General features: G+C 33.3%; 2 protein-coding genes across 3 annotated transcripts in view; one reads left to right on the forward strand and one right to left on the reverse strand.

Annotated features, from left to right (window-relative positions):
* The first annotated feature begins 404 nt into the window (after window positions 1-404).
* Window positions 405-6270, forward strand: LOC149136014 (uncharacterized). The gene is made up of 2 exons (XM_089350591.1): window positions 405-515; window positions 5677-6270. The coding sequence occupies exon 2, from the start codon at window positions 5710-5712 to the stop codon at window positions 6148-6150; it is 441 nt and encodes a 146-aa protein (XP_089206717.1). The 5' UTR covers window positions 405-515; window positions 5677-5709; the 3' UTR covers window positions 6151-6270.
* Window positions 6271-6302: 32 nt separating this feature from the next.
* LOC106878585 (bactericidal permeability-increasing protein) overlaps window positions 6303-23128 on the reverse strand; it is a 64841-nt gene continuing 48015 nt past the window's right edge. For both annotated transcript variants that reach the window (XM_014927838.3, XM_014927845.3), the window contains exons 9-15: window positions 22346-22414; window positions 15852-16016; window positions 13155-13222; window positions 10925-10973; window positions 8203-8257; window positions 7995-8071; window positions 6303-6685 (exon numbers count right to left, since the gene is read on the reverse strand). In XM_014927838.3, coding sequence (XP_014783324.1) covers window positions 6641-6685; window positions 7995-8071; window positions 8203-8257; window positions 10925-10973; window positions 13155-13222; window positions 15852-16016; window positions 22346-22414 — 528 coding nt within the window. In that variant the 3' untranslated portion in view covers window positions 6303-6640. The remainder of the gene's footprint in view (window positions 6686-7994; window positions 8072-8202; window positions 8258-10924; window positions 10974-13154; window positions 13223-15851; window positions 16017-22345; window positions 22415-23128) is intronic.

The raw sequence follows: 23128 nt of genomic DNA on the forward strand, positions 1-23128 counted from the left end.
GGGTCATGTCTGGCCATTGCCTTCAAAGAGGTAACTTTACATTTGTAATGCAATTTTGGTAATGTTATGCTTATAGTTGCCAGAAAAATTCATCAGAGACTGTGAGGTCAAGCATCCCTAACTGTCCAAACTTTTGACTCTTCAAACTGTATTTTAAGAAAATAGTGTAATTTAACAGAAAGTTGGGTTAGAACAACAATTCATAATTAGTATAGCTTACTGAGCTACTATGTATAAAACACTTTCTTTCAAGCAGTCTAGAAGCTGTTCATTTTATATGTCTCTTAGCTGTACAACAAGCTCCTATATATGGATTTTATGTCAAGAAATATCATTAGTTGATCTGTTTAATGGCAGTGAAACCTTAACTTAGCACATATCCTTATGATTCTTTTATAAATTTTAGATGTTTTCATGCTGTTGGAGTATATATCTTCTCAGATGGATCTACTTTCTACAAACCAAAGTTCAACCATGAAATAAGATCATAACTTGACACACTTGTTTTTGAGCAAGTAGGATCTCAAATCATTTTATTTACTCTCACTGATTAACCAAATTATATCTTTCTTACTTAACATTTCTAACTTGCCTTCATTACACATTACAGCTCTATATAATTATATATATATATGAAAGAGTGTGTGTTTGAGTTAAATTTGACAATTTAATTTTTTAAGGTTGATGTATTGGAGAACATAATGATTAAAGTTACAGTTGAGAAAAAGTTAACTGAATGGGAAACTAGAAGCCATCTGAATATTGGAAAAGAATTCCCTGTATCATGATGATTCTTACCAGGTATCATGATATCAACATCATTGCTAGTTAATGCTCTGTGAACACTGTAAAATGTGACAGGGAAAGCTGTAGCCAGCAGGTGTTCTGACTCCACACAGCCTTAGGCTCAATTCAGATGGCATGTTAAGCTACTGGAGACTAGTCAATCCCTGGTTGTAGAGGATTGTTGATGGAAGGACATATGTGTGACAGCAGGTTTCAGCTCTTTGCCATACCTCTAGAAAGAATCAGAAGTGATTATCAGAGAATTTCTGACCTAATTCCCCCAATTGTAATCTCATGGATTACAATGTGTGGGGCACAGTTAAGAAAGACCTTCTGCTCTGCCTGAAATTCCAAGGCCGAGATCGAGGAGGCTTTCAGAGGTCTTCTCAAGGATGCAGTGAGGAATGCATTCACCAGATTCCAGAGTTATCTTGAGGCGCTGATGGTGGCAACTTTGAGTTAACTGTTATCTCCCAACCATAATCTAGTAATTCTTTTTGATTCCTTAAAATACTTTTACTTTTGGATGGGATATTATATTTTCTTTTCCTTTTATGCATACTGTCAAATTTACCCAAAACAGCTTGTACATGTGTGTGATTTCATTCTCACAAATAAGGAAAAGCCTGTTGACAAGTATTTCAAATTCTAAGATTTTTGAGTAACATTTGTGATTTTTTCCTATTGAGGAATGAAATATTAACAACTTTTGAAATTATATCTAACCTACTTTTTAAATACTGTTTTCTTCAGTTTCATTCTAATACACTAATTGACTTGATAAGAAAAGTTTATTGTCACTATAAATATTTCTGTACCTGAAATGAAAGATGTGCCTCATCTATTTAATGTTGGAAAAAAAAAATACTTAGTGGTCTGTGAATGTACAACAGAAGAATACTACTAATGCTCCTGCATTTTATACAGTGCACCAAACATACACATCTGTGATCATATCCATGTTACTTTGATATCTTGCAGTATTGTGTTTCATTTGAGAGGGATACTAGCTCGATACTGTGTCTTCTTCCTTGAAAAAAGATACGTCTACTCATAGTAACCATGCACACTTTGAACAGACCTCTGATCAAATGTATTTCAGCTGTAGTCATGTTGTGATTTCAATTCAAAACATAAAGGGACATAACTGGATACTTCAAAATATTTTGATCAACTGATGTACTAACTCTTTTTTCCACCTTTATCAGGGCAGACAATAGGTATTTTTGTTAGAGAATGGTTTATAAGTGATATAGTCAACCCAAGTAGCTTACTATTCATTTTGTTTGTTTTATTTTTGACACTAGTCTCGCATTATCATTCTAAAATTACTTTTAGCCCCAAATTAATGAAGCATTAACTTTAGCCATGTAAAAAGTATTTGTTTTTGGTCTTTACTATCAATGCCACCATCACTATTACATCACTTATTACCAGTAAAAGCAATTATATATCTCTAATGTCACAAAGTTATCTTTTTCTAATTTGGTAGTCTGTAAGTACTTCTCATCAGACAACTGAAGGCTTCATTTCAGTCTTGTAAAATATGTTGTTCAGTAACTTCTTGTTCTTGTATATCGCTTCCGAATGATCCCTCACAGCTGAAAACTTTAGTGAAAGTAATAACATTGCACTTGACATCAGGAAAACTTACCATGTCTGACATGTGAATCTTCTAGCTAAGATGTCTGGCTAGATTCTTCATATCTCCTACGTCTTGGATTGGAAGAATCTATAAGCCGAGATATTGTGTACATCCTTCAATTAGGACATAACAATGTAATCTCTTTCAACAGTATAATGGTCCCATTACAGCACACTTTTAGGAAACATGTGGTACCATTAATGGAATCCACTCTGTTGTAAGCATTCAGAGCAGGTCTGTGAATAACCCAGGAGTGATGGTTCTTTCTCCTTCCTACATCAGTTTCAGAGGACATGCAGAAATGATTATGCATACAGTCTCTCTTCCTCTAAGCCACAAACATATCTATAAGTGGTCTTGTGTCTAGAATGCCTTACAGGACTGGTTCTAAGTTCAAATCCTGACAAAGTCAACTTTGCTTTTCAAACTTTCAGCAGTCCAGAGTAGTGAGTTGGCAATGGGCAGGATGTCTTACAGCATCTATTTTCGCTCTGTTCATTCTGAGTTCAAATACCAACCCAACATAGAAAAAGGTGATATCACTGCCAAGGATTGGAATCCACAGATAGTAAGATTGTGTCAGCAATTTTAAAAGTCAATGGAAAATTAGTTTCCTTAAATCAACAGCCACCACATGTGTATGTATAGATGAAATGGAAGGGAACAGAACTCAACTCATGATCAAGTAAGACCACTTCCTTAACTTGGAATGTTCATGCAAATGTTCTAAAAACTCACGGAGTTCCTGTGTGTAAATTTGCTTTGAACGGATGAAGTGTTTCACAGCTCTGAACCCACTTTTCAGTGCAATTAGCTATAACATTAATGGTACAACAGAGGCTGAGATGGCCAGAAACTAACTGCACTTCAGGTTTTATATATATATATATATATATATACACCCACACACATAAGCATGTGAGCGCATAAGTTCAAGACAAGGTGGAAAAAATAGCACTCAAATAGCAGAGATATAGTAAAATAATATTTGAATGAAGCTGGAAAGACTTTACAAATTGTTACTCAGTGTTTCAGCAAGAAACTGAACACTCATAATACATCATCTTAAATGGGAGATTCCTCATCATCATCATATGTGTGTGTGTGTGTGTGTTTGTTATCACTTATTAAAACTATATCTCAAAGATTTGACTTGTTATTTGGAGCTAGGAAATTCTTTAGCTCTGATCTGTTGCAAACAGTACCAAGGTACAAGACCCACATTTGAGTCCTACTCACATCAAAGGGATTGTACTGTTGCTGATATATGCACAATCTAGATTGTATCCAAACAAAGGCTGTTGTGCAGCACAATTCTACCACTTTCTCACAGACAAGCCATTTCTTTATTCTCTTTTGACAATGCACCTTTGCCCCTCATAACAGCATGAGATGTTTTGGTGCTGCCTGTTAGACATCACTGATTGAACACTAACTTATTTGACATCAGACAATTTAATGTCTGTCTCTCACCCTCTATCTATCTCTTTATGTATGTAAACATATTTCTCTGTCTATGTATATGAGGATAGGGAAAGTGTTAATGTCATTTATGTTCAATTAATAATGTAATACAATGTCTTTTTTCACTCTATCTATATATGTAAGTTTCTGCATGCACATATGTGTGTGTTTGCCTTGAGAGCCAAAAAGAAATGTTACCCAAATCAGGCTAAATGTCCAGTCAGCCATGCCAAATAATCAGCATTGAAACAGCTGCACCGAATTGTCTCATTCCATTCAGAACACTGTTCACCACAAATTAGTTTGTTCCCAGACTTGTTTGTCACTTTTGCTATCCCTCATCGCCTTCCAGACTCTGCACTTCAAACACTAGAACTAAAACCCTCAAGAATTCTTTCCCTGCTTACATTGTTTCCTAGACACTAACCGACAAGTGTTAAAACTGAATGTTAACAACAGCAATGTCACAAGTCCCAGGGAGACTTCAAAGTACATGGGTACTAATTCCACTTCTCTTCTGTTTTGTACAAAAGAAAATATAACCGTTTTCTAAAAGAATAGTTTTCTACATTTACAATTAGACTGACCAATATTTTGTAATTTCTGTTTTCCATTATCTCCGTTTTATGGGAGGCTTCTTTCTTTTTTAAAAATATACATTCCTTTTTGAATGGTCCCATCTCTGTTGTTAGGTGTTATATTTATTTTGTTTTATGTACTTCTTGTTTAGCCACAGGCCAGCTGAGATCCAGTAAAAACCTATGGAGGGGAGATTAGTCAATATAGTACCTGACTACACATAAAGATGAGTTAGCAATGACTGCTCAGTCAGTGATCTGGAGATAAATAACAACTGCCTTCAACACTATATAGCACTAGAAAATAACATTGATAACTAGCTAGCTACTTTAAACTCTCTCTCTCTCTCTCTCTCTCGCTCACACACACTTCTCTTCTCCCCTCCTCTCTCTCTCTCTCTCTCGCTCACACACACTTCTCTTCTCCCCTCCTCTCTCTCTCTCTCTCTCTCGCTCACACACACTTCTCTTCTCCCCTCCTCTCTCTCTCTCTCTCTCGCTCACACACACTTCTCTTCTCCCCTCCTCTCTCTCTCTCAACAAACTTTCCTTTTTCTTCTATTAAATATCATTTTTTTGATCCACAGCTTTCCTATAGCTCAATTTTGATTTTATTTTAGTTTTTACTATTAAATCAAAGAGAGTCAACATGAATAAAATCAAGAGCAATTTAGAAAAGATAAGATCATAAAAACAGCCTAAAATCTCAGTGGGAAAAATTTAAAGAATAATTTTGAAAATTTGTAATAAAAATAGTTTAACCCTTTCGTTACTGTATTTATTTTGGGATGCTCTGTGTTTCTTTCAATTACTTTAAATATAACAAAGAATTTCGTAAAATAGCTTAATTATCATTCAGCTAGTGTTAGGAACATAAATTGTGACAAAGGTTTGGTGGAAGATTTTAATTCAAAACTTATGAAAACAAGACATTTGTACTCAGAGCCAGTTTCAGTCGGGTTGGTAACAAAAGGGTTAACTTAATAAAAAAAATGTAATTTCTTCACTTCAGTATTATTTAGTACTTGGTTGTTTGTCTTTTACAATATTAAGACATGGTAAGTTGGATGGTTTCAAGATTTCTTAAGTTATCAAAAATATCTTTTGGTTTCTAATTTGCAAGCTACCAACAAGCATGCCAACGTGCATTTTTTTTTTTTTTACTAACTCTGGGTCTTTTTTTTTTTTTTTACATTTCTTCAGTCTCAGCAGGAAAATTTACCAAGTGCTATAAGAATGAAAAGCAGGCATGTAATTAAGAAAGAATCCAATAACAGTCAGACACTGAATGAGAGAAATGAAGGTCAAAGGATTAATGACAACAATATCATGTTTTGGGAAAATAATCATAATAAACCATTTAACAAGAACATTGCCCTTCATTTTAAAACCCTTGATGATTCTTTTACGATTTCTGCTTCTGATGAAAACTATGTGAACGATGAGACCATTTCTGCACACCCTGACTGCTGGATACTCAGTAATACTCCATCTGCATCATCTCGAAATAACAGTTTATATTTATTGGAAGATGACAGCAGTGATGATGAAATAATATTGAAAACACCACCAAACTGTGTTAAACGGTCAAAATTAAACACACTTTCTGAAGAACAGCTCGGGAAAGTAAAAACCATAAAAACAGCCCAGAATCCAAGCTATAAATTATTTCCTTAACTAAAATCGTTTTGAAAATTTGACAAAAATACTTTAGCCTTATTTTTTTGCATTATGATATTATTTAAAACTAATTTTTGAAAGAAAGATATTTTTCTCAGCTATGGAAAGAAAGTTCATTTTAAAATACATTCAATAAAAGAAATAAAACATTTTGGTTTTTTTTTTCTTTCTTTTTATTTTAATTTATCTTTCCTCACTATACTAAAGTTTCAAACTTGGTAAGCGTTCATTAAAGGGAGGTAACTTTTATTGGCCAAAACCGGAAAAATTCATCACAACCTTTTTCAGCATGATATCCATCATGTGTATATGTTTGTGTTCCATATATGTATATACGCGCACACTCATATATAGATACGTTTATAATCAGGAACCATTCTGAAGTTGAGCCTAGAATAAAATTGCATCATCTCGGATGATAAGTAAAAATCAACTTCTACAGAAACATTCTTGTCTATTGTAGAGGTGATCTTCATGTGAAAAAAGCTCATAGATGCTTGATCTCGAAATCTGTACCAAGAGTCAGTGTATGCTGTGGAAAAAAAATTACAATGAATAATAATGTTTAATATTGTTCACAAACATTATATGTACACACTTAATTAACTTTTGATTATTCTAGCAAGTAACAAAAAGATATTTTGGTTGCCTGAACAAGCATATCAAAGTGAGAAACTCTTAGTAACAACAGAATGAATTGTCAGCTTTGAATAAATCTATAAATACATAGCATCATCACCATTGTTACCACAATTTTATGTCCAATTTCTCTGTTGGTATTAAGTGGACAAAGCTTCACATTCCAAGTCAGTTCTTGTTTGAAGGCACTGCCTTCTTAGACAAGCCAGAAGATCATATCTTACTTGTATATTTCATTTTTACCTTAGTTTTAACAGCCATTGTTCCTGCTAACACCTACCACATTGCAGAGTGTACTGCATGGCTCTCAAAGTCAGTCAACTTAAAAACCAAAGATTACAAGCACCGTCTCCTCTCTCACTCTCTCTCTCTCTGCCTTTGTTATTGATACGATAACATCCTCTGCACCTTGGAACTAGCTGGGCTCATGTCATCTCTATTCAAACACTTCTTATTTCTCCTCTTCTCACCATTTTTTTGAAACCAACTATCCCCACTTCTTCAAGCCATACATTCATCACTATACTTGGTCTTTTCTTCCCAGAACATCAGCCTGTGAAAATTTCTCCTTGCGCACAGATTTTGTCTTACAAACATTCAAGAGAAACATTAATGGCATCAGTCTCAACTGGTCTAGAATGGTCTGCAAAGGCCATTTGCACTGGCCCTTTCTCCAAACTCCAAACAAAGTTAAGAAATGTTTGAAGAATCCTGCTAACTTCTCTTCTATCTGTTTTAAATATTGTATTGTATTTTTAAAATAAAGTGTTGATGCAAGCACAAATCTCATTTGAAAAATAGTCAAACAGGAGCAAATGGTGCTTTTGTTTCAAAATATCATTTCTCTTTGCATCTAGATTTAGTTTCAAAATACATATGCCAATGATGGAGTCTCTACATGGTCACTTAACCTACAAGAAATAGCAGTCAAATCACCCCCAAATTACATGCTACTATCAGGAAGAGGAGGATGTCACACTGGGAAATGTAGTCCTAGATATGCAATTTCTGAGAAAGAATAAGATAGTCATGGGCCAGAATGTTTTTGGTCAAAGTCCTTCTCAGAACTCGCCTAGAGCTAAAGAACAAATATGTTTTGCATTCAATCTTAGATTAGTGTGTGTGTGTGTACACACACACACACAAATTATTTAATTCCAAGAATTATTTTTCAGAATTAGCACAGTAGAAATGAAACTCACCTTCTGTATTTTTAATTCTGTATTTACAACCATAGTGCCACTCATCATAACTAAAGGAATTCCAATCCTTCCTTGATCTGAAGATAAAAATCAAAAATATGTGTGTCTTTAATACTTTAGAGACTAAGTCTATCAATACTCTTCTCCATTAAAGAAAATGAAAGATATTGAAAGTGTTTATTAATTATAAACTTATTTAAGTCCATACCATTGATTCGAGGAATCACGTACTTCTTGATAACCAAATTTGTTAATGGATAGAACTGAAAAGATGACAAAAAAGAAAAAAAATATTTGAAGAATTAAAATAGCCATGGTTATGAAAAAATGCATGAATGAACACAGAAATATAGTAACTGAGTATTTGCCAATATTAAGTGTATTTTCCAATGTGTTTAGATGAAAAATACAACATATCACCATTCAATCATCACTTTATTGACCAACAAACATAGTATGCAAATGCAAATGTTCCTGAGATCGGTGGACTGAAGAGATACGATACTTAGTTCCAATCTAGCCAAGAATCAGCTAAGTGAATGAAAAAAAACATCAATCCTATCCCCTGAACAGGCTGATAGATTTTTCCAAGGTAACATTGCTATGTGCTTCACTAATATATATCTATATCTATATATCTATAATACATTAAATGTCAGATTGACTCTTGCTTGCTTGCTTGCAATGTTACTCACAAACTGGCACATAATAGGAAAATACTATGAATTAAGCTTCCCCTGAAATGTAAACACCAGTGGAATGAAACAAATTTCACATAAATTGGATAAGTATTTGTGAAGATATTAAGGGTTTTTGAGGTATAAATGCCCAAAACGGTGCATAATAGGAAATGTCTCCGAAATTAACTTGATCTTGAAAGGGAAGTAACTCTTACAGTGACTTGACAACGAAAAATGTTTCTATTTTCCCTTTTGTTAAACAATATTTTAATCATTTAGAAATATTTTTAAGTGAATGTGATTTCAAAAATGTAAGTTGTTTGTACAATAAGTATTTATATTCTAGCTTTCTTTAAACAGGTTATATTGCATTAAAAGTATGCAATATAACCTGGAAAAGGAAAAAACCACAAAGCAAAACTCCATTACTGGGAAACTCAGACTTTCCCATTGACTCAACGGGTCGCGATAGTCTAGTATATATATATATATTATGTATTATTATTATTATTATTATAAGACAGTATTTTAGAAGTGAAGAGATGATTCATTGTCTTCTTTATACAAAGAAAGACAGTAAGATGTTGTACTTTAACTTCCTATAATAAAGACTGTTTATCATATTAATGTTTAACTCTTATGATATCAACCTGCTAAAAACCACCATTGGTACAATGACACAAACTTTCTGTTTCAAAGTGATTCAAATCAAACCCTTCCATCAATATTTCATGTTAATATATGTTCTAAATCCCAGCTTAATAAGGACAAAGTTATTTTACTAAATTTTTGGCACATAAATAGCACCGCACCATTTGAGCATGATCGTTACCAGCGTCGCACAAGAAGAAACATTCGAGTGAGGTCGTTGCCAGTGCCGCTGGACTGGCTCCTGTGCAGGTGGCATGTAACAAATACCATTTTGAGTGTGGCCGTTGCCAGTACTGCCTGACTGACCCTTGTGCCGGTGACACGTAAAAGCACCCACTACACTCTCAGAGCAGTTGGCGTTAGGAAGGGCATCCAGCTGTAGAAACTCTGTCAGGTCAGATTGGAGCCTGGTGCAGCCATCTAGTTCGCCAGTCCTCAGTCAAATCATCCAACCCATGCTAGCATGGAAGGCGGACGTTAAATGATGATGATGATGATAAAAGCAGTGTATTTCAACAGAAATCATCATCAGAGTCATCTTTTATTATTCATCATCCATGACAGAATAGGTTAAATGGTTTGACTGGATCAGAAGAAAAAGAACAAGAAAAGGAGAAGGATGAAATAAATTTTCCAAACTATTAATTTCACATCTTGTGCTTATCTTATCAATATTCCATTACACACACATGCACACGCATATTTAATCTGTCTACCATTGTTCCATAGCAGTTAAGGAAGAGTTAAGAATGTTTAACCTCTGATTCAAAAATTCAAATTTCTTAGTTCAAACCCAGCTTAGCCTATTAGCATTCAGATTACTCTTTCAAATGTAATGCTTATTTATTCATTGTTTTTAATTAATCAAGCATTAACTCATGGCTTAAGATTTCAATGATTGTTACTTTTAGGATGACATTGTAGGATAGGGGTGGCTGGATCTGGTCAGTTTGAATATAAAACAGATAGAATATTTAGGCCAGATAGAGCTAGTTTAAATACCAAAGAGTTAGAGAATGTAGAGAGGCTTCTGTCAGCCAAAATTAATACTACATCTGCACATGTATGTGCAAGCAGGGATGGGATTTTATTAAGGAAAGTTGACAAGCTGCCCATGCATTCAAGTTTTCACTCTGCATAGCACTGATATTATTCAAGGCAAAGGCCACATACTAAGGCCAATACAGCTTAGCGTTAGTGTCACTGCAGGTGTTGCTGTCAGAACAGAAAGGATTGTAGCAGACACCATAAGGTATTTTGCCTGACTCTTTAACAGATTCATCAATCTACCACCTTGAATCAGTAGTTTTTTACTGACCCTGAAAGGATGAAATGCAAAGTTGACTGCAGCAAGATTTGAAATCACGCTACAGAGAGCCAAAACAAATTTGTGAGGTATTTTATCTAGCATCTAATAACTCAGCCACTTCACCACCATCAGAGAGCATATGTGTGCAGAAATATGGCATCTGAAATTAAGCAACGATTGGCCAAATGAAAACATAAAAACAGATGAGGTTAATAGTTCAGGAAATTTAAATTATCACACCAATAATTCATATCAGAAATGTAGACATGTTATAAATTAAATAAACTCACATTGAAATTTTCACCATATAAACTATTTTTCCTATTAATTGTTTTGAAACTGGAAAAAGAAAAAAAAAAGAAAATGAGATTTGCAAATGATAAGAAATATAGACATCAGATAAATTTGTGCTTTATCAGATTTATATCCTGTCCCCTGTCACAAACTAATCTTGGAAAAAACTGGAGATTGTGTGTAAACATCAATTTTCAAAAAAACTAAAATGTCTGGGAAGTTTCTAGTGTGAGATATATAAAAAGAAATGAAAGCATGAACCTTTCACGTCTGATCAATTTATATATAAACTGATTTTTGGGGGGATAAAGTCCAAAATCAATAATTTATTGTATTGATTCCAGTATTTCACTCATATTTATCTTACTACACCTAAAGGGATGCAAAGTAAAATTGACTTCACTAGCATCTAAATTCAGAGCTTATAGGGATATTGAATAAATATTCTATTTAGTCTTAGCATTGTGAAGGGACATGGCCTAGTGGTTAGGGTGTTTGGCCCATGATCATCATGTTGCAGGCTCAATTCCTGGATCAAGCATCACATTGTGTCCCTAAGAAAGGCATTTCATCTTACACTGCTCCAATCTACTCAGCTGTAATGAGTACCAGTCAGGTACTGGTGCAGCCCCACTCTCTCTCTCCCCAGTGGTCACATCTTCGATGTTTCACTGGGTCATGGGTGAGAGGATTAGATTGTATCCTATGTCTTTTATTATTGACAACATAGTTCTCTAAAACAATTAGTGAATGATGACTGATTGTACTTAGTCTAGCATGCTTTCTACTATTTCTGTATAATATTCATTTACTATTGTTTAGCCCATGTCAGCTACGATCAAGCAAACCTATAATCAAAGTATACTAATCATGACCATTCCATCTTATTTTCATACAGTATATCCAAGACTATATTATTCAAATGTTCTTCTTTTTTTAAGATTATAGGAACTTGAGCTGCTATTTCTGGCAAGCAGAGTGACCATGTACTGGCTTCCACATTCTTTTGATTAGATACTATGTAGATGTTTCCAAAAGAAGGAGTCTAAAGCAATGACAAAACTTGATTAATTTTTTAAAAATCAAAGGAAACCATGTTTCAAACTGCTGATACTATCTGTCAGTTGCAACACCTGGCACAAGTATCACCATCTTTTAGCTGACAGAGTACCATTTAAACCCAGAACGCACAGGGATGGAACTGATACTGCAAGGAAAGCCATCCAATGCAATAACAATTCTGAGAATCCATTGCCCTGAATTGGTACTTCGGATGAAAGACAAAGTTGACCTCAGCAGGATTTGAACTCAGAGCATAGAGAGTTGGAACAGATATAAGATACCACAAGGCATTTTATCTTGCACTAATAATTCAGCCAATTCATCACCCTAGTATCAATAATACACTATGGTTAATTCAATTGTCTATATTATGTACCTGAGCAAAAAACATATTTATTCATATATATATAATTGCTTTATTTTATTTTTAAATATCTTCTCTCACATCATTGTACTATGATACAAAGTAGAATTTCGCAGATATATTACTCCATAGAATTACATTGTCATACAACCACATATTGCTTGCAAGAAAATAGTTTAACTACATCAACCTTAACCCTTTAGCATTCAGATTACTCTGTCAAATGTAATGCTTATTTATTCACATTGTTTGACTTAACGATCATTATTTTGTAGCCCCAGGATTTCAATGATGTGGTTGCTTGTTTTTTTTAATATTATTATGGAGAAGGTGTGAAAAGCCAGATTTGACCAGTTTGAACATACAGCAAGTAGAATATTTGGGCCAGATATGGCCAGTTTAGATGCTAAAGAGTTAAATTATTTCAACCAATATTTCTATCATTCATAATGAATTTTCATGAAGTATATTTCAATAATACAACATTCTAAAAAAAAAAAGAAAAGAAATAATAAAATAAACCCTCTTTGCACTTTTTTTTTTTTTTTTTTGTAGCTCTTTAACTCTTTTCAAATCAACCCATCTCAAAAAGCCCCTGGTTCTAAGATACAAACTTTCTGATTTAAAGTGATTTTAATTAAAACCTTCCATCAAAATTTTACACTGATTTATGTTCCAGACACTAGCTTAATAACGAGAAGGTTGTTTTTACTAAATTCATTATTTTCAAAAGTAGCTAAAAAAAACAGCAGTGTGTTTCAACAAAAATATGATAATGAAAGGGTTAATGTTAAACTTACGTAAATTTGACAATTTGTGAATAAAGTCTACTATCCTTAATGACAGCACTCATGTGTGCTTTTAAATCCTGTAACAAAGAATGAAATGAAAATAAGAAGTTGGATAAACCTTAGTTTTGATATAAACAAATGTTTCATTGATGATTTACAAACAACAAATAAAATCATTGTAAAGTTTTCCTAATAATAAATCATGAGATCAATAATTGGCCCTAAATCAGTTGCTGTCAGCTTGCTGCCTTACAAGGGCTATATAATGAAATTATATTGAACCTTGGTGTGCAATCGGTCATGTTTTTGCTCGCTGATAATACAATGTCCTATTTATATTTTAACTGCTTTAAAGTTTTTGTTTTTTTTAATGTGCTTAAAATGCAAGTGTTGTATCTGGTTAAAATATTTGATTTCTAAAGAAAACGCCCAACACCTCCATAGTAACCCCTTTTGACATATGCCACCCACTTATGGGCCATTAATGCTCCCAAGGAGGTGCTACCACCCAAGGGAAGAACCACTACCTCTAAACTAACTAATATAAATGCTTTTTGTATGGAAAAGTAAATTTGAAGATAACATAACCTCTCTCAGTAATATGCAAATTTTCACATCTACTTATGTACAACGAATCTCTCAACATTACTTTAGCAAGTATGGTAAAATCTGTACTATGCTGAAGAAGTTTAACTAGACTGAAACATGTCTGGCGTTATTTCCTGTAATTACAATAATATTAATCATTGGCTGATGTTGTTTTATCCTCACAACATAACCATTTCAGATTATCCTTTTAATGCTAAACACTAAATCAAATAACACTAAATTAAGTAATGTTTTTCTTGTAGATTACATCTTTGAGTAATATTTCTTCGTAATTTATTCTTTAAAACATTATGCTGTCAGTCATATTTGTATGAATCCATGTGCATATCATTTGACACCAGGTAATTTGTAATAGAGAACGAAACAATTCTAAAAGAGGAAGAACAGACATCTAATGAGAGATAAAGTGTTTAGAAGTTATTAACAAGAGAGAAAGAAGGATAGGAGGCAACATATTTTATTATTTTACATTGAAGTGAATGAAATTACAAAAATATAGTAGAACAAGTTGTTTTTCTAGATTTCATCACTGAAGAAAAATATTTCACATAAGAGAATGTGAGAGGAAGCTAATAAGAGAAAGAAAGGCTAGAACAAAAATTATATCCAAAAAAGCAAGCAGAATATGAAAAGCTACAATAGTTTGTGACTACTCGAATTTTAATTGCTTGAGTGTAAGGTGTTGAAGGTTCCTTTGAACCAAATAATGTAGTATTGAAACAAGAGAATTGGTTTGAACTTAGTTTCAGTCAATTTCAAGATCAAAGATGTCATTATTGTAATTGCATTTCAATATTTTTCATATAACTAGAAAATTAATAAATACAGTGGAAAAGGAAAAAAAAAAAAAATTATTTATCATTACTATCAAAGTGCAGCAACTCATTAAAATAAATATTACTACCAAACAAAATGTACCCAGTACACTTTATAAAGTACTTGGTAAATTAGTGAAGACTATATAAAGTCTAAAAGACCCTTTAGTCTTGTTGAGTACGTAAATAATCTCTCTAATGTTGTTGTTATAATAAAATGTACCCAATAGGCTCTATAAAATGATTGGTGCTTGGAAAAGCATTCAACCATAGAAATCTTGCCAAAAATGGTAAGTAACAGTGTGCCTTGCTCTTCCAACTCATCTACAAGAGCAGCAACTCGAAATAAGAACTGACTCACACTATGATAACCTGTTAATCCATAGCAATGTGGAAAGCAGATGTAAAAATAATGGTGGTGATAGTGGGGGAACAATGATGATGAAGAAGATAACAAAGAAGACAAAAATATGTAGTGGAAAAATGACATACAGCAGCAAAATTAGGCAGCCAGAAAACTAACTCTGAAAGACAGGTTCAATCCATTGCTGAACTATTTTACTTCAATTATTCCTTGTACTAGTAACTGCCAAACTTTTTAAACTGTTTGAAATAGAATAGCTAATACCAGCTGACTTGGGCTCAGAAATTTCAAATTAATTAAGATAAACATGTATTGCTGATATTAATTTTATCATCACAACCACAGGTATGACTGTGTGGTAAGAAGTTTGCTTCCCAACCACAGGGCACCAGATTCAGTCCCACTATGTAGCACTCTGGGCAAGTGGTTTCTACTATAGCCTCAGGCTGGTCACAGGCTTGTGAGTGGATCTGGTAGATGGAAACTGAAAGAAGCCTATCGTGTGTGTGTGTGTGTATTTATATCAGCAGGCTTCTTTCAGTTTCTGTCTACTAAATCCACTCACAAGGCTTTGGTCAGCCCAGGACTATAACAGAAGACACCCAAGTTGCCATACAGTGGGATTGAACCTGGAACCATGTGGCTGGGAAGTAAACTTCTTGCCACAGAGGCACCTATTAAAAATCATTTTATACAGTAACTGAGGTACAAAATTACTATATATATGTAGATATACACACACACACACATACACATACACACACACACACACATACACACATACTCACATACATACAAGCAATCATTATGTCAAAATGTGTGAGCTAAAAAAATAAAATAAGTTGTGTGCATGGATACATATATAGAAAAAAAGATATTAAATATAAACAAACAAAACAAAATAAAATGACAACTTACCAATTCAATCATGAATATTGACACATTACGGCCATTCTTTAGAGGAATATTGAAATTTAATATTCCTTTAAAATTAAGCTGTATGGTGTCATCAAAAGTCCAGTGAGGACTTAGGTTATTGAATACTGAAAGAGATATAGATTCATTTGGGAATTGCTCACCAATCTACAAAAGAAAGATATAAGTGATATTGATAGAATTTTTGTCATTCTAATTATATATACATACATATATACATACAAACATTTTATATTTATTATTTGATTTAGGCATAACGATTGTTAGAACTCAGTATACATGTCCTTCAGAGCAAAGCATCAGTTGAGTACAGAGCATTAATATGAAAATGAAATGGCAAAGGAATAAGAAATTACATCATAAACTTCAACATAATTTCTTATTCCCTTGTCGTTTTAATTTCTTACACACACACACACACATATATATATCCATACACACACATATATAGTGGAATAAAATAAACACAAATATAAATATTAGGTTCTGTAGTGTGATTGACTAACCACTATAAAGAAGGTGATTAGATAATAATAATCTATGTGAAAGTCTAACTCACACAGTAGTAGTCCTCATGGTACTCCATCGGTTACGACGATGAGGGTTCCAGTTGATCTGATCAACAGAACAGCCTGCTCGTGAAATTAACGTGCAAGTGGCTGAGCACTCCACAGACATGTGTACCTTTAACGTAGATCTCGGGGAGATTCAGTGTGACACAGAATGTGACAAGACTGGCCCTTTGAAATACAGGTACAATAGAAACAGGAAGAAAGAGTGAGAGAAGGTTGTGGCAAAAGAGTACAGTAGGTGTTTTCACTCTATAAACACTCACAACACCCAGTCTGGGAATCAAAACCGCGATCCTACGACTGCGAGCCCGCTGCCCTAACCACTGGGCCATTATGCCTCCACTAGTAGTAGTCCTACATCTAAATGAACACAAGATCTATATATACATGAGTTAGTATGATTGCATACAAATAAGTAAATTAGTCAAGGACATTGGGGACCTTGAAGACTGCTAAAATGCAAGAAAGTGTACTAGTCCTTTAATATTTAATATTCAATATTTCATTTATTCAATAAGACAATCAATACTTCATTTCATTTTACTGTATATACTATGTATTCTATATCTTACATTAATATTATAAGAATATAAATAGAGTTGAAATTATTTTGAATAATATATATATATATATTCTTTTATTCTTTTCTTTTACTTGTTTCACTCATTTGACTGCAGCCATGCTGTAGCATTGCCTTTTAGTCAAGTAGATCGACTCCAGGGCTTATTCTTTGTAAGCCTAGAACTTATTCTACGGTATATTTTGCTGAACTGCTAAGTTACAGTGACATAAACACACCAGCATCAGTTGTCAAGCAATGTTGGAGGGCCAAACACACATACACAAATATATACACACACATACATACATATATATATATATATGTATATATATATATATATGTATATATATATATATATATATATATATATATATATATATATATATATATATATATATATATATACAACAGGCTTCTTTCAGTTTCTGTGTACCAAATCTGCTCACAACGCTTTGGTCTGCCAGAGGCTATAGTAGAAGACACTTGCCCAAGGTGCCATGCAGTGGGACTGAACCCAGAACCATGTAGTTGGTAAGCAAGCTACTTACCATACAGCCACACTCCTGCACCTATGTATATATATATATATATGTGCATATATATATATATATATATATATATATATATATATATGTATATATATATGTATGTATATATGCATGCACACAAGCACACATACACTTACATACATACATAAACATATCTGAATGCATGTGTGTGTGCATGTATACATGTGTCTGTGTACACATGTGAGTCAAGCATTTATAGTTCTATAAAAATTACATTAATTCTCTATAAAATGGCATTGCTGAAGTTGCTATTTCAACCTTTTTTCCATATTAAGGAATTACCACTTGTAGTGTCGAACGTGTGGCCTTATGTGCTTATGGTTCCAGAAGGCTCTTTGATCTTATCGTTTTTTTTTGTCTTTTTTGAAATGCTGAACACATTTAAACTACATCATTTAATATTTCACACAGTGACAGAATTTTCTCTTTCTGTCCTACTGAAATAAATTAAAAGAACTTTCTATTGTTCTCTGGCTCGGATGTTTAGAATACGGCAGACTTCTACTCCCTTGCCCTGTGAAGGAATGGCTTCATTCACTGCTTATTCATTTTAACTATGCAACTTTTGCTACAGGAAGAGGGAACTGCACACAGCACTGCAAATAAATAACATATTTGTTACAAGAGACTTGCACAGGGTGTTGTACAGAGGGATTAATACAAGAACCATGTAGTTGCAAAGCAAACTTCTTACTATGCCTTCTGAAGTATACATTCAGATAAAATAATCAGCAGGCTGATGTGAAATTGCATTATGCATTAGAGTTAGTAAATTGCAATCTTGGCTATACATGAAAAACAGCCCGCACATTATTTTAAAATGATGTGTTCTCTTTCAATCAATAAAAAAAAATAGAATTAGTAAATTATTTTTACCTTTTCGAATTATTAGCATTGCAAATCATTTTTAATGAAATGCTAAATTATTTAAAAAGTCCAATAAATCACTTTGAATAGAAATGACTGTTTCTACAAATATCTAAAACTGACTAGAAGTGTCTGAGAAGTGTTTCAAGTATTTCAGCAATAAATTCTATTTTCAACTCAGTGAGAAGTAATTGCATTGTCTGGTGAACGGTTATTAAAGTGTTAGTCGACCAACCAACTGAATAACATAATTTTGTATCAGAACATATATATATACTTTTTATACCTATACACACACACACACACACACACACACACACACGTACATATATATAATATATACACTTATATATATTATACATGTGTGTGTAGATGTGTGTACGCACCATTAAATCACACAATTCCATCTTTCTTTTCCTCTTAGCTAAAGCATATATTAGACAATGTAGACACAGCAGTGTGGTGTATTTGAATTAAAGACAGGATGGTCACATTTGGAATGCTTCTCATCATACGTCTGCTCAGTCAAGACCAAGATGAAGTTAAACAACAATAACACTTTTGGTATCAAATTTATATATTCCCTGCAAAAGAACATTTAAATTTGTTGACAAAATCATTACAGCTTTAATCTATTAGAGTTATTCAGGTTTGGTGCAGTCACAACCCCAAGCCTGTCTTACTCAGACTTTCTGTGTGTGTGTGTGTGTGCACGCATGCATGTGTGCATACGTATGTGTATATGAGTGTGTGTGTGTGTGTGCATATATCATCATCATCATCATTTAATGTCTGTTTTCTCTGATGGCATGGGTTGGACTGCTTGACAAGAGCTGGCAAACCAGAGGACAGCACTAAGCTCCGTCTGTTCTCGCATGGTTTTTTACAGCTGGATGCCCTTCCTAATGCCAACCACTTTACACAATGGACTGATATATATACAGACACAGATATGATTGTGTGGACATGGAGCTTACTTCATAACCCCCTAGTGTTAGGTTCTATCCCACTGTGTGTGTGGGGGGGGGGTGCATGTGTGTATGTGTGTGTACGCGTTTTTGTGTGTGTGCATATATCATCATCATCATCATCATGATCTTCATCATCATTTAATGTCTGTTTTCTCTGATGGCATGGGTTGGACTGCTTGACAAGAGCTGGCAAACTAGAGGACAGTACTGTTTGTTTTCGCAAAGTTTTTACAGCTGGATGCCCTTCCTAATGCCAACCACTTTACACAATGGACTGGGTGCTTTTCCTGTGACACCAGCACTGGTGAGGTCTGTTTTGGCATGGTTTTATACATAAACACACACACACATATATACTAGTAGTAAAACCTGTCGTTGATCAGGTCAGGGGTTTTCAAACTTTTTATATAAATATATATTTGCAATCAGTGTGCTTTGCTTCTAATCTTCCATGGAAACACCTGACCATGAGGAAATATTACCTTACTTGGGAACACGTGGAAGTTGGCAACAGAAACAGTGACATTAAAATGATGATGACGATATATATATATATATAATTATAGAAATCCAAAGTTAAGGAATGGAGCAGATAAAATCCAGGCTACACATGTTTCATAGCTAACAGAACCTCAAAGTAGTAATTACCCAAATGAGGGGTAATCTGCTAGCTACACATCGGGCCCAATGTGTAGCTAGCGGATTACCCCTTGTTTGGATAATTACTACTTCCGAGGTTCTGTTAGCTATGAAACATATGTAGCCTGGATTTTATCTACTCTGTTCCCTAACTTTAGATTTCAATTCGCATACACAGCAACTCTGTTGCTAACCGTAAGCTATAAAAGAATATTTTCAGCTTATCGCACTTTGATATGGGAAGAACTTACAACGTTCTATGTCAATGAACCACTATTGTTCCTGAAAGTAGTTTTTTATACCTTCTACGGATTGCTTGATCTTTGGATCTTACCTTTACTCATATATAATTATAGATATATATAGATATAGATATAAATATGTATATGTATATGAATATATGCCAGTCAATACCCAGAATAAAGCATCTGATGGCTAGACTTAGCAGCAAGGAGCAAATAAAATAACTACTTACAATCACATCACTGAAATGGAATGAAAATTAACATTATTTGAACAGGGTTTCTTTCTACCTTTATGTTTTATCTAAGCATCACAAATTCAAATATATTTTAGAGCAAACTTATATATTTCTTGATATTTAACATTAGAGATTTCTAACATTGGCAGAAGACCATCAATTTTGTGGGGAGTTTTCTTAGTTGATTATATTGATCCCAGTACTTAACTGAAACTTATTTTATTGATTCCAGCAGGAATGGCAACAAAGAACTTATCAGGATTTGAACTCAAAATGTAATTAGACAAAACTAAACTGTAAAGCATTTTGTCCCTTTCTCTATTGTATCTACCAATTTACCACCTGTCATATTAGACATTGTGAACACCAATTTTCTACAGAAGGAATTACATATTTATTGCTTCCCAATGAACCATGTTCTTAGTTTAAATTTTCATTCATATGCAGAATTAATTTGCAAGTTTTCCGGTGAGTTTTGTAATTTTCCTCATCAACTAACTGAATACATATAATACATTACTTGATTAACTTCAGTTAACTTACAGCCATTATAGGAATAGTATCCAACCATAAAATACACGTTCTTCATATTTCTTGCATTTATTTTAACTCTAGAAAACTTATTCATATGTTAACAGAGAAAAAAATTTGTTATAAAAAGCAAAGATTTAAATCTTTAGATTCTAATGTACATTCAAGAGATCGTATTTTTTATATAGTTTATGTATATTTTTCCTCTGCTTCCTGGGGTTCATTTAAAGGATTTTATTTCTTTTCTCCTATCTAGATATATTTTAAAAAGAAACTATTCTTAAATTTCACCCATTTTAAACTTTGTAATATGATACTTTACTACTTAACCATTTTGATACCAATCTACAACACCCATTTTAAATTAAAACTTTCTGACCTAAATTTTGTTAATTTATATTACAAACATCACTTACAAAAATTAATGAATAGGTTATTTTATCAAATGCAATTAAATTGTTGATGATTTTGAAAACTAATAAAAATACATAGGCAGTGCATTTCATTACAAATAAGATCACAAATCGCTTAAACTTAAATTGTATTTTCCAAGACATAATGTCTATTACTGCTTAACCATGATTGGTTTGGTACCTCAAAGCTCTTAGTTTAAACTCTGCTATAATTATCTTTACCTTTCCATTTCTTTGTAATTGATACTATAAAAATCAGAAAAATTATCGTGGTTGATTTTCAATCAAATCTTCCACTTTCACTAAAAAAAGTTAATCCAGTCTAGTGTTTACCAACTAATAGTCCAGTATTCCTTTGATGACAAATCAACTCAACCATCAACCCTCCTTAAACCTTCCTTTGATATATTCAAATGCAGACGGATGTTTAATTTGAATCTGTTTCTTTTACATTCCCAGTGTCCCAGATTGGGAGACATTGATCTAGTGCTTAGTCACCAGAATTCAAAACAGGACAGAACAGTATTTTCTCTTTTACACTAAATGCATGTACAAAGCACCCAGTACATTCTGTAAAATAGTTGGCATTAGGAAGAGCATCCAGCCATAGAAACCATACCAAAGCAGGAAGTAGAGCTTGGTGCAATCATCTAGCTTGTCAGCTCTTGTCAAACCACTCAATCCATGCCAGAATGGAGAATGAATGTTAAATGATGATGATGATGATGATGATTTTATCTAGTCCCATATTAAAGAAACCCTGCAAAGCATTCTGGTCAGCTTTCATAAATAGTTTAGAATTTGAAGTAATAGCATTATCCTTTCTCATATGCAATACAGAAAAATAAAATAAAAGCCATATTGTACTTACTTTTGGAAGCAACCGTCCAATACATAAGCCTCCTGATTCACAAGTTGTAGATAAAATGTTACCTGGCAACTGTGAGAAATACACAAAAATACAAGCAATATTCATTTATTTATATATTTTGTTTATGATATTTTATTAAGCTCCAAAACATCAAAGACATATATATCAATAAATATAACATATTGATACATTTTAGCTTTACTGCTATTTGTGTAAAATATCTGAAAGTTTATTGATGATAACTTCTCAACTTCTATTTACAAAGTGGGCACTGCTATCACAAATATCAATGGATATTAGAAGAAAATCAAATGAAAATTGTACAAGAAAAGAGAGGAATGTCCAGTGAAGTTGTACAAGTTTATTTCAAACATTAAAGAAATATATACAAAGATAGATATCTAAGTATACCACAAATTTATAGGTAGTTACAGTGATAAACCAAGAAGATAGATATGTAAATATATGTAGATTATTGTTTAGTCTCATGTTAGCAGATCTATAATCAAAGTTATTCCAGCAATGATCTTCCTGCCTTTCCTTTTCAAACATAGTATGTCTAGATTCACATTATCTATAATCTATTTCTTTTGAAAGAAAATTGGATGCAGTTGAGGGAGATTTGACTGCTATTTTTTAGATAGAGCAATTGTATAAAGACAACCTTGTTGGTTTGATAAAATATAGGAGAAGTATAAATATATCGTTTATTTTTTGTTTGTTTCAGTCATTAGACTGAGGCCATGTGGGACACCACCTTGAAATGATTTTAGTCCAATTTGA

Source organism: Octopus bimaculoides, chromosome 4 (genome assembly GCF_046866305.1).
Source record: "Octopus bimaculoides isolate indiv1 chromosome 4, ASM4686630v1, whole genome shotgun sequence".
NCBI lineage: Eukaryota > Metazoa > Mollusca > Cephalopoda > Octopoda > Octopodidae > Octopus > Octopus bimaculoides.

Coding starts and splice junctions, on each gene's coding strand:
- LOC149136014 (XM_089350591.1), top strand. CDS start 5,710: ATGAAAAGCAGGCATGTAATTAAGAAAGAATCCAATAACAGTCAGACA.